The 12,474-nt window shown below is 38.8% G+C and overlaps 3 protein-coding genes across 3 annotated transcripts in view; 1 reads left to right on the top strand and 2 right to left on the bottom strand.

Annotated features, from left to right (window-relative positions):
• tmem63c (transmembrane protein 63C) overlaps nt 1–3,555 on the bottom strand; it is a 30,593-nt gene extending 27,038 nt beyond the window's left edge. Inside the window, exon 1 of the mRNA XM_034112056.2 lies at nt 3,442–3,555. The gene's annotated coding sequence lies outside the window, so the exon portion shown is untranslated. The remainder of the gene's footprint in view (nt 1–3,441) is intronic.
• Nucleotides 3,556–4,406: 851 nt separating this feature from the next.
• zdhhc22 (zinc finger DHHC-type palmitoyltransferase 22) lies at nt 4,407–7,989 on the top strand. Its single transcript, XM_034112005.2, has 3 exons — nt 4,407–4,507; nt 5,347–5,904; nt 6,864–7,989. Exons 2-3 carry the CDS (start codon nt 5,349–5,351, stop codon nt 7,139–7,141), a joined length of 834 nt encoding a protein of 277 aa, XP_033967896.1. The 5' UTR covers nt 4,407–4,507; nt 5,347–5,348; the 3' UTR covers nt 7,142–7,989.
• Nucleotides 7,990–8,042: 53 nt separating this feature from the next.
• Nucleotides 8,043–12,375, bottom strand: cipca (CLOCK-interacting pacemaker a). The gene is made up of 4 exons (XM_034111676.1): nt 12,136–12,375; nt 11,100–11,218; nt 10,546–10,715; nt 8,043–10,338 (listed from the first exon to the last, which is right to left on the bottom strand). The coding sequence occupies exons 2-4, from the start codon at nt 11,206–11,208 to the stop codon at nt 9,553–9,555; spliced, it is 1,065 nt and encodes a 354-aa protein (XP_033967567.1). The 5' UTR covers nt 11,209–11,218; nt 12,136–12,375; the 3' UTR covers nt 8,043–9,552.
• Nucleotides 12,376–12,474: the final 99 nt, after the last annotated feature.

Below are 12,474 nucleotides of genomic sequence, written 5' to 3'. Positions count from 1 at the left end.
TTGGAATGTAGGACATCAATTTAAACCCCACATTTTCTCTTAATTATTTCATCCATAAAATTATACAGCATACTGAAAAGTGTCTGTCTTTTAATGTTTATTTTATTAGCTTTTCTTTTTAATGACTGATTTTAAATGCCATTTTCTTAATGTCTTTCATTTTTGTTTTAATGTTTCTTTTATTATCTTTTACTGTTTTTAAATGCCTTTGTATGAATGTCTTTCATTTTTGTAAAGCACCTTGAATTGCCTGGTGCTGAAAGGTGCTATATAAATAAACTTGCCTTGCCTTGTAGTAAGTTCCCAGAGCTCATGTTGACATATCTTACTGCCCAGCGATACCCGGAATAACTAATCAATGAGTTGACTGATTGTCGAAGTCTGAGACCTACAGGAAGTTATGCACTACAACAAGATATCAGATGGGAATCATTGGCCTGCAGTGCATGTACAACAGGCTGAGTATCATGTGAGAGCATAAGATAGTCTGTCATCTGCATATGGCTGTGAATATCTATATCTCGTTCCTGGTGTTACAGTAGGCATATGGCATTGTGCTCTTTGCTGGTGAGTGGCTGTGAACGATACAACAGTTACGATGCTGAATGCGTCAGTATCGCTGGGATGGACCCCTGTGGAATAGCAAGGAAATTCACAGCAGGAATCTCAAATAGCAGGGAGCCAACTCTTCACCAAAGACATACAAATAACAAAGCCCAGACTATGCTACATAACGGCTGTGGCATGATGGCAGGCAGAATACAAATGGAGGTTGCACAGTAGACGTTGTTTTTAATAATCTGTTTGTTTTCGATTTTCGGTCAAGAGGCTTTCACCAACGTGTTTACTGATATTTTGATTTAGCAGCCGGGTGACATGTGGCTGAGGGGATGAGTCACAGTAATATGTCTCATTAACTGAACATACACCTGCTGCACATCACATCTCACAACAGTGTGTGTGTGTGTGTGTGTGTGTGTGTGTGTGTGTGTGTGTGTGTGTGTGTGTGTGTGTGTGTGTGTGTGTGTGTGTGTGTGTGTGTGTGTGTGTGTGTGTGTGTGTGTGTGTGTGTGTGTGTGTGTGTGTGTTACACAGGGTGCAATCTGTTAACAGAGTGGGTTGTTCCTCTCAGACAGTCTGGGCTCACATGTAGAGCTAACTGTCATTCTTTAATGTGTTAAAAGCCACTACTGAATATTTATCTCATGTACTGGGATATATTACTACTGTATAAGCATTAATATTGCAATGCAGAAATAAGTATAAAGTTATTGAAGATTTTTATAAATTTCGTATTTGTTTTTTATATCAACCCCTTGCATATCAACACAACAAAACATGAAGTGACAAATGACACTACAATCTAAATGACACTAAAATCAATATATAAATCAATACATATAATAAATATGCATATCGAAAGGTTTTTGGTTGCTGTCCTTAGTCCTCAGCCTAACAAATATAACCCTCCTATGTTTCAAAAACATTTTAAGATTGAGTTTTAATGTAACTACAATACTTTTCCAATGAGGCCAAGCATCAAATAATGCTTAAAGCTCAAATGGCTTCTATATGTGACGTCCCTGGAGCCTGAACCAAGTGAAATGATTCCCCTGTACAGTGTTAGGTCTTTGTCTTTACCCATTTCCCATGTGAGAGGCGGGTTATGGCATTTTGACGCTTTGCACTGTGACAACAACACCACAAAAGATCTTTGTGCAACAACTTCACTTTTTTACTGTTTGATAATCCCCTGCAGCTGGAGCTGTCAGCCCTCCCAAGGTGTTGTAACAAACACAGAAAAAACAAACAAAGCAGACAAAGAAGATCCATGGAAATGACTGTTCAGCAGCTGTTTAATGCACGGGATCCATCTCCCTACTGCAAGCTCTTTTTTAAATCTCAGATTAGAGTCTCCTGAAATGCTAACGTCTGTGTGATACTTGAAGGTGACCAGAATGAATTTGCTCAATATTCTTGAGAGACCTTGCACTGCTTTTGAAGTGCAAGCTCAAAATATAAAGTGATTATCACAATATCAGCACTTCATTGATGTTGTGCACCTCGGTCAAACACGTCCTTTACACGTTCAATACATCTAGTATTATTATGAAGGGGTATACCTGCACAGCCAAATATATATTATTATACACCACCTGTATAATGAAAAGGTTGTGGTAAAAAGTTGTAGTGTGTGTCCAATTGATCATTATGATTCCAATTAGTTACCAGTATTACAACTATACTAACTTTTTGTAGTGACATTTAAAACCTGAAGGGATTGGCAATGCCAAAGAGTGAATTTAAAGCCATGACACTATTGTAGTATTTAAGAAATATTTCTGGAAATGCCTCAAAATGTATTGTCTTTAAAAGGCCAAACATCTCTGCATTCTCATTAAACTATTATTAAATATTACTTTCCACTACAAACAAGACCTTTCTTTTTCTGATTTTTGTTCTCACTATATGGCATGAAATTCTTCAGCATGTGTCATACAAATGCTACGCATGAGTGACACGGTAAAATGTCAAACACTTATTAGGAAGCTGACATTTTAAAGGCCACCTCCTCCTCAACACAGTCAGGTACATATGGCAGCAGTTGCAAATAGCATTATGAATTCCACATTAGTTTTAAATCGGATAATTACAAATACAAAATACAATTACATAGATATTTGAGCACAGGCCCAAACACCATCATTAGTTTTTCTCATAACAAAATAAAGGGTGTGCAGAAATGTGACCTCAGTTTACCTCAGAAGTATATTCTAAATGCTATTTTAGGAAGAGCCGGTGAGATGGTGCTAAAACCTGCTAAATATCCAGTAGATTTATCATTGATTCAACAGGTCAGGTTAACATTTAAAAGCATTCTGTCTGTAAAAGAAAAAACACAAAACATGACAGTCAGCATAGAGAAGAGACCATGGGCACAGCCTGCCTAAAGGAAGCCTAAATATGATTATGTTTGATTATTATTACTCCAATGGATAATCCAAATGCAGTTCGGGTTTTTTTAAGGTCTTCCACCCATCTGACTCCATGAGGAACAATAGGTGTAGTGAGAAAAAGGAATGTGTTTAGTGTGTAATACTCTGACACGTTGCCAGAAACCTCTTCATCCTAACCGAGCAACAACATCCCTGTGCCAGGATGCAGGGAGCCCGTTAACGTTTCCATTTCAGTTCAGGCTAAAATCGGGATATTTTAATAGAAACAAATGAGTGGTTCTCTCGTCAACCAGATATACTTAAGCGACTCTGTCCCCTCGCTTACTGCAGCACTCACAACAGTCTGCTGCACACCCACCTTCTTCCTCCACCTCTGTAACTTGATGAAAACGATTGCGCCATATATCATAATAAACCCCCTCCACATCGCGTTCACATCACAGCACGAACACATGACTTTAAAAAACAAAACCACATCGCTCACCTCAGAAAGCTCCCTGATCGCTGGCGTCTGGCGATGATGGGGGTTCTGCTGTGTTTTTTCTCCAACACCAAGAAACAAGAGAAACTCCCACCTACTCAGGGACCGTCTGACAATTAAACACCTGCCTCTACGGATGCCAGGGGAGCGTCATGTTATACTATAACTACGATGTCGTGTTTTAGGCTAATACCAATTTTAGGATATACCAATTGATTATTATATAATTATCTGTTATTATTAACTGTTTGTTTCCCACATTATTATATATTTCACTGAAAGATGCCAGCAGAATGATTAAGGCGGTGAGACAACAAAAGGTGAGGCAAGTGAGGATTGTTATGCCTGCTGAGTAAAGCAAAAATAAAAATAAACGTATATTACTCATCTGACAGCACTCATATTTTAAGGTAAAATAATTGAGGATGCATTGCCACCTACTGGAAACATGTATTTCATACATTGTCCCAGGAAGACCAAACAAAGGTAGTTGTTTGGCCTATGTTAGATTAAATGAGCCATCTATAACAATATGATGCAACATAATAACGAAAGATTTAACAAAAATGTGAAGCTTTTGAATTATATATTTATTTATTTTTACGAATTTGTGACACTTTTTCCTAAAATATTTTAAAAGAGTGTTTTTCTACTTGAGTACATTATTTGAATATCTCTTCATACTGTCAACAATCAAATAAAAACACGAGAGGTCTACACATGTACAGAAGTGGTTAATATAGATAGGTGAAAGAGTTTTGTGAAATGTTTTGACAGAAAAAGAGACATGTTGTTTTTAAATGACTTGTACGCCAAATTCGTGCTGCTATTAGTATGGGTCTGATTGAACTATCCAGCCAGTTATAAGTCAGGAAAACCAGAGAAGGTAAAAACACAGACGCATCCAGACCAACAGGTGGCGCTAGAAAAATAAGCAGACACTTGAATAATGAAAGGAGGACCTCGATGTGGCTCAACAACACCTTCAGTGCGTTTGAATGAACGTGCGGAGCTGCGAGCCGAGGCTCCGCGGTGCTGAAAGGACAGCTCCTCCGTCCTTCATCTGCAGGTAGGCAGCCTGGACACATCACAGCTGTAACTGCGTATTCATGGGACATGCATGATTGGCTACATCATTTCTGAAGAAAACAGCAAACACGGAGCTGAGGAAACTGCGATAGTCCTTCATTGTTGCTGCTGTGTGTGCTTATCTAGGGCATCCATTGGCCTAAATAGTGTTCTCATATATGAGCACGAAGAACCATTTTTAGCTTTACTCTGTGGGAGCTCCTTCCTTCCTTCATTTTTTGTTTTGGTTCTCTGTGATTTGCACATCTGTCAATCATGTAAGTTAGTAGATCACAGACAACATGATGAGATATTCTTGGTATTCTCAACGGCCCCGTATCCCTAGACCCTACTTTGCAGAGAAATTAGTTTTTTTTCTCAGCAGCACACTTACTTTTATTAAAGGAGCAACCAGATCACACCGTTTTTCAAAAGATCTAGTAGGAGATGTGATACTTTCACACAATTGTAAAGAGTCATCTGTTATCTGTGTATTTCCATCAGAACATTTGTAAGTAATCTGTGAAAGCCATAATAAGAACAAAATTAGTTTTAGTATATTATAAAATAGGCCACGTTTTTGAATGATTTTGCACTTGTATGATGTTATGTACTTCTTGAAAAGTGTAAATGAATGTATTATTTTTGATTGTATATCTTATAATTGTCAGGGTTAATAGCTCTCAGTTGTTGATTAGTCAATAGAGCAAGTTGTTTCCTTTTACCTAAACAAGACAGAATACATTTTGTTCCTGCAACAGAATCGCTCCGCAGAGCTTCTAGCAGTGTTCTAAGACTTTATGATAAACGTCTGTTTCCTCTGTCTTCACTCTCTCACAGATATGTTCACCAGGATGTTGAAACTGAGGCTCCTCAATGCCGTGGCACCTGCCTACTTCTTCATGGCTACAGCAGTCACCTTCATTTTGCACTTCTGCTTCTTCATCCCAACAATCTTCCCAAACGCCGACACATCACTGACGGGGTCTACAACTCTTCACACAGTTGTTTTCCTTTTCTTGATGTTCAACGCACTGGGAAATTACATAATGACTATTACATATCCTGCTGAGAGTGCCAACGAGATTGTGGTTCCCGTGTGTTCGGCACACTGCTCGGACAAAGTGGACGCACACTACCTCCTCAACGGTCGCCACTTCTGTAAACTGTGTAAGAAGGTTATCCTCAAGAGGGATCACCACTGCTTTTTCACTGGGAACTGCATTGGCAACAAAAACATGCGCTACTTCATCATGTTCTGCATCTACACGTCATGCACTTGTTTGTACTCCTTGGTTCTTGGTGTGGCCTTTCTAACAGTGGAGTACTCCATCTCCTTTGAGAACCCGCTGACCTTCCTCACTCTTCTCCCCCTCTCCACTGGTTACTTCTTCACAGGTGAGTTGTTTAATCCAATTAGAGCTGATACTTCAAGATTCAGACTGACTCCCTGAAAACAATGGTGTTTCTGGACCATTTCAAATATAAAAAAAGAACTGTTACATACAACCACCAAAATAGAGTTGGTTCTCCAAGAGACTTACAATAACAAGTAAGGACACTCTAAGTCCTGATCTGTGCTAAGCCTCTCTCTCAATGTTAACCCTTATTTTTTTATCATTTCATATTCCAGCTATTCCTCAAAAAACATGTTTTGGATATCATGCCATTCAAATTTTAAATTGACATGTTGTACATTTTAAAACATTTTAATTTTTAATTACTACCCCAAGCTTCCATAAGTGGGTCAAAAATGACCCACATGCATTTTCTATGGAATTTCGTTTTTTTTCAAAATGTAAAGAAAATGTCTAAAATTATAAATAGTGAAAAATTAAATATAAAATATTTCTAGTGTGAACCAAAATATAATACTACATATTATACAAGTGATTTTTCTTAACCAAAATGACAAAAATGGCATAAAAACATATTATTCTAATACGGGTCCTTTTTGACCCACTTATGGAGGAGTGTAGGGTCCAGTCACTCGGGCATCTGAGGGTTAAGACAAGAGAAAACACATTTGCCCTGTTATTGGGATTCCCTCCAAAATGTAATGGATTCTTCGTTGGCCCATGCTACGTCCTTCCACAAAGTTAATCAGAAAAAAGGAATCAGGGTTTTAGTTTTCCGTAATCCTGCTGATAAACAAGTAAACCAAACACAGGCATGTTGATTTACATTGTATTTATCATCCATGATTATCAAGATCATTGCCGGACAATGACGTATTCTCTACCTAATTTCGTAGATTGTTTATGTTCGCACCACCAGATACCAGAGCAAATTCCTTGTATGTGTAAACGTACCTGGCAATACACTTGATTCTGATTCTGATGAAATGTCCCCCACAGGAACAGTGTCAGGATTGCAGTTGTTCCTGGTGCTGATGCTGTATGTGTGGCTGGGCATCGGGCTGGTCTGTGCGGGCTTCTGTTGCCAGCAGGTGCTGCTGGTGGCCCGGGGGCAGACCTGGTGTCAGATGCAGAGGGGGCAGCTGGTGGAGAACCGCAGCCCCTGGAGATCCAACCTAAAGGATGTGTTTGGAACCCGCTGGATCCTTGGCCTTATCCTACCTGTGCAGACTGCGGAGACGTACTTTGAAGACACAGATCAACATAAGCAAGACTGAGTGAAAACGTCATATCAAAAGCTCTTAATAGGTCACAAGCGGCACAATTTGTAGAAATTCTTTTTTTGGGAACCACGTGGTGAATATAAAATGGATACTTATGACCTTTCAAGTAGTTTGTGAAATAGTAAGCTGTTAGCACACATTCACTTAAGGACAGGAGCCATATATTGATGTGAATAAGTGCATAGTGTAAGTGTATACTTTAAGTAGCTTTCGACAAGGCAATATTAAGACTAATGAGTGGGTCATTTGGGACTTGCAGTTTTAGATGGCTTTGCAGGGGCATGCATTTACAGCTTTGCATTTTGATATCATGCTATTGATTTCAATGCCATGCGCCACGCGGCGCTCTGAGATTACCAGTCATGTGTGTTGTTCTTCCACACTTCCTTGTAGATTAGGATGCTACAATGTGCCATTCGGAAAACTTACAGTAGTTTTCACAACAATCATTTTCTTTGACGGTAAGGGCTAGCAGATAAGGAAACTACAGTATGTGACTAAAGCATTAGCTGCCGTGCTAGAAACCATTGTGCTGAAAATAAACCCTCACATGTTGAGCCTGATTTCTACTCGGATGAATGCAGTAGAACAGTGAAGCTCCTTATTTAGAATGAGTAGGGCAAATGTGAAGATGACTACCATATTATTATTATCCAGGGTATTATTCACAATGTGCCATATATGCTTACAGGTGACCCCAAAGATGAGGTATCACTACACCACTTACGATAGGGCCCTCTGTATAACAATATTAAGGACTTTCAACTGTTATGCTTCGACTACAGCTTGTGACATATTCCACAACCTGTCAAAAATGTTTCGGATATTAATAAATATACTTTTTAAGAGCTATTTTGTCTATTAATGTTATATCAATAAAGATATTCAGATCACATTAAGCAGCAGTTCTTTCTTTGTAAACATACACATTCTGAGTGAACACATTGACTGAGAGTACAGTCTTTCCACAGTCTTTTAACCGTTTTATGACATTCATTATAGTGACATTTGCTAAAGAAAAGACAGAACGCTCCTCCAACAAGAACAGTAATGAAAAGTTAATGATTAAATAAGTATCTCTTAATTTTACAACTGTACAAGTAAAGAAAACATTGACATAGTAGCACATTGTCACTGAAATAAATAATACAACAACAAAGCTTGACTTAATGTTTAAAATGGACACTCAGTTATCTTCATGCAGTTATTTCTATATCAAATCTTAGTGCTTAACCTCTCCAGGACTTGACTTGTTTAAGAGAAGAGCATTCATTCTTTGGATACCTATACATATGTTATAAGCTTACACCCTAAGCTGCTCAAGCAAGGATATAAAGTGCAAACATGAATACATTCAAAAAGGCACAGGAATCTGGAAAACATCATACGATCGCTTCATCACCACAGAACACTCTTTTAGGGATACAAGTGCATCCAAACAGCTGTCAGTAATCTTATAACTAAAGTGCAAGAGTCAGTAATATGAAACTATTTTGTATTTTTATAGTTTCAATGAATATGTTAGCTTAAGCAGCAGGAATGAAAATGGCAGCAACATAGGCAAAGTTAAGAGAGGATATATGGCTACTGCACTTCACCTGCTACAGTTTTAGCTTTTGCTAATTCCTACGTAGCTCTTAAAAGATATATTTTGAAAAAAAGGAATTGCTTGAAAAGTGAACGATAGAAAACTTGTTCTAATGTGCTTGGTTTTTTAATTGTTCACACAGACATAGTATTGATCAGAAACCTTTTTACAAATAAATATAATAACACCAAGTAACAAAAATGTGATGGTTTTTCCAGCCCCTAAACTCTCACTGCGAGCCATCCAGCTGTTGTTTGAGAAGCTTTCTTACAAAGGAGGCCTCTGTTAATTTACTTAGCTCATTAAAAGGACATTGAAATACAGGCCACATGTATCCACACCGGGTTTAAAAATGATGCTAATATTTTCTCTACAGAAATCACATTCAGGGCGAGTATTGGGGATGGCCCCATGTGCCTGCATATGTGATCTACACATGCATTTTATGCAATTAGGAGTTCAAAAATATAAAGGCCATAGCCCTATTGCAAGTTCAACTTGCTATTTTTGAAATAAATTCATTATAGGCAAGGGTTTGAAATATAAGCATGCTTCTCAACTCATCAGTTTAACTTTATATTTATTTGTGCTTCAGCTCCAAATCAGATCAGTAGTTCTGAACGTTAAGATGATCTGTACTGTTTGGATAAATGCATTAAGAATCTGGTTAAGGTATTGTTTGTTTTATTGATATGGTATACTGTAGTTACAGTATATTACCCAAAGACAGCTTTCATCTTAAATATTTGAGATTTAGGTTTTCATTTTGTGACCTCCTAATAGGTCACAAAATGCTGGTCATGTTCTGCAATATGTATTACCCCAGGACTCTCTGAGCTTTACCCCCACTTTGCTCCTTGTCTGTGTGCTGCACAGAGAGCAGCAGTTTAGTCCAGAGCTGAGGGTCTCTGCTGCCCAGAGTCTCCAGCAGCAGAGCCGTCTGCTCCTGAAGCTGCTGCAGCTGGCCTTGGGTGCGCGTATTCTCCTTCATCAGCTGCTTTGTGCGCAGGGTGATCCCCAGCAAGCCAGATTTGTTGAGAATGTTGTAGGTATTGCTGAAACGCTTCAGTTTGTTACAATCCAATGAGAGTGCGTCTTCCTGGTCCACATCGATCCTGTTACTGTCAGTATCTGTCCTGAATTCATCTGTGTAGGGGAGCAGAGAGTCGGCCCCTGTCAGCAGGGAGAGAGACTCCTGACCCTCGGCTGGCTGTGATTGGTCGTCAGCTGATTCAAAGTTTGAGATGGGTTTGATTGTAGTGTGCGGTGCTGGCTCTGGGATGGGGGAGCTGTGGAGCTTGTGGCCGTGGTGGTGCCTCCTCTGCCGCTTCTCATATCCTGACGTTGAACTCACCCTCACCTTGGAGGATCCTATTCTCTTTGTGTGCGTGGCCGCCGTTTGGCGGGCAATTCTTGGATAAGACTTGAGGATGGGCATGTAGCTTTTTGGTTTTTGTATATTTTCAGAGCCAGTCTTTGAGGAGCTGTTGCTGCTGCTACCATTTGATACCATGGGTTGAAGAAGAACCACCTGTGACTGAGGCATCACTTGCAAGGGAGAAGGAAAGCCCCACTGATTTTCTGCTGGAGCCAGTAGAGATGACTAAAGAGAAAAAACAACTTTAAATATCATGCTATGAGCTATAGTATAATACCAATAATACAGTATTGATGACATGCAAGGAGCACATATTCAATGAAAAAAACATTAAAAACAGTGCAACATTCCATTTCCTAAAAAAACTGTCAAATTACAATGTACATAATTTTCACTCACAAAACAAGATCTATATTGCTATATTTTGTTTACCTGCTGTAAGACAAAGTTATTCATGATGATTAGTGGAGAGAGTCCAGCATAGGAGCCTCCCATCACAGCCACCTGGGGACCTGTCGCATCATGGTTGACTATCATCCCATTTCTACTTGCATCTTTAGAGTCAGTCAGATCGACTGTACTGAGGTACTCTGAACTGGCATCTGAAAAGGAGGAGACTAGCATATTAGTCTCGTCATGTATTGTGTAATACAACTGGGGCAGAACATTAGTACTATGAAAACATTGGCAGATGTAGATAAGCCGCTCTATAGCGTCTGGAAAAAGATACCACAAACATGATGAGTAAGCCTGAATAGTGCAAAGAATCAAATACAATGTGACCCAATACATACAGGATGACCTAAATCCCTATATTTTATTAGGGTTGACCTTGTAAATGAATCCATTTTTTTCTAACTCAAGGAAATGCTAATAACATATACAAGTATATCTAGTTTTAACATATAACATACCAACATCACTACCCTGTCAAAAACATACATCTGGACAAACTTAAAGGTGTATCATTAGTGATTATTTAAAACCTGAGAAGCCTGAATCTCTCTCCAGGTCAGACTTTGATGCTCCAATGTGTGTTGACCTGGTGGTGGTTGGTGTTGTCCTGTGTGTGTCGGGTCTACTGAAACTGCTCATGCTGGTCTTTCTGAAAAAATAGAGAGTGAGAAGGTAACTGACAAGATCTGAGTTCAGGTTATGTCATGGCAAAGACAAGACTACAGGTATGTTAACAACAAGAACGGACCCCAACTGAGGCTGAAAAAGTGAAGGGACACAGATAATCTTGTAAACATAAAACGGTTTTTTACCACTGCATTACTTTTTAATAATAAATGTAGTGTCATGATGGAAAATAATAGTTCAACTCGGTTGTAGAGGACAGGATGAATTATTCACTGTGCTGCTTGCATGAATTATCTACAAATAACTTCTCTACTGACGGGTCAGTGAGCAACATCAATAAATAGCCTTCTGTAAATAATTATTTTGTGTTTTGTTGTGTTTAATGTATTCAATTGTAACATTTAGCAGACCACATTTACAGAGAAAAGCTTATGCAAACGTCTGCAAATAGGGTATAATTACATTAAACAGGTAAAAATACTAAACAACCTATTTGATTATTACACATTTTGTGTCAATTTAATGAATTGAGCCAGTTTCCAGAGTTACTCTCCTTTCAACGTTTCCTGAAATGGCTCATAGCAAGTTAAGAGAATACGTCAATGCTGACAGCAAATAGCTTAAACTGGTAGTTTGAACGGCATGTTTATAAGTTGCAGCTAACTGTGTTGTTTGTTGTTGTTGTTTACACAGGCAAATATGAACTTACTAAGGTAAAAGTTTGAATGCTTGTTATGGTCATACACTGGTTAGGTTTAACTCGTTTAGACAGGTACGCTGAAGCCAATAAGTTAACAACCGTATGTGTAATGCAACATAGATTGTGAGTTCAGTTAGCTCGGTACCCCGCCAGCTTCCATAGCTGCAGCTTAGCAACCAGCACATCACGACTCTGTCAATGAGTTATTTTGAGAAAAGCATTATTTGTTCAAACCTTACCGGTACACCCTTTGCTTGATGACAGATAACTGTTTACAATTGTGTCCACGATTAGCTAAGGTTATTTAATGTACTCGACTCTGGTCTGAGATGAGCTTCTACTACTTCTTCTTGTAGGTTTGACGGTAGATGGCATCGTCAGTGTTGCATTACTGCCATCTTCTGGAGTCAAGTGGTTTGTCAGGTTTTTCCATCAATCCTGTAGGCTTATTCCTTAGGAAGTTGACCATAGAAGCATCTTTAAATTCATCAAACATCTAATGCCTTGTCCACATCCACCATAGGCTACTCCTGTTCAATAAAAACTGTACTACAACTGTCACAGAGTGTAGTGATATC

The sequence above is a fragment of the Pseudochaenichthys georgianus genome, chromosome 22, assembly GCF_902827115.2.
Source record: "Pseudochaenichthys georgianus chromosome 22, fPseGeo1.2, whole genome shotgun sequence".
In the NCBI taxonomy this organism is placed as follows: Eukaryota; Metazoa; Chordata; class Actinopteri; order Perciformes; family Channichthyidae; genus Pseudochaenichthys; species Pseudochaenichthys georgianus.
Note: the sequence above shows the minus strand (reverse complement) of the source record. Positions and strands in the feature narration are given on the sequence as shown.

Excerpts from the sequence above, each read along its gene's own strand:
- cipca (XM_034111676.1), bottom strand. The coding sequence starts at position 11,208 with ATGAGCAGTTTCAGTAGACCCGACACACACAGGACAACACCAACCACC. Across the intron at positions 10,716-11,099 it reads GAGAGATTCAGGCTTCTCAG|ATGCCAGTTCAGAGTACCTC; the intron begins GTTTTAAATAAT and ends CCTCCTTTTCAG. Across the intron at positions 10,339-10,545 it reads ATAACTTTGTCTTACAGCAG|TCATCTCTACTGGCTCCAGC; the intron begins GTAAACAAAATA and ends TTTTCTCTTTAG.
- zdhhc22 (XM_034112005.2), top strand. The coding sequence starts at position 5,349 with ATGTTCACCAGGATGTTGAAACTGAGGCTCCTCAATGCCGTGGCACCT. Across the intron at positions 5,905-6,863 it reads CACTGGTTACTTCTTCACAG|GAACAGTGTCAGGATTGCAG; the intron begins GTGAGTTGTTTA and ends TGTCCCCCACAG.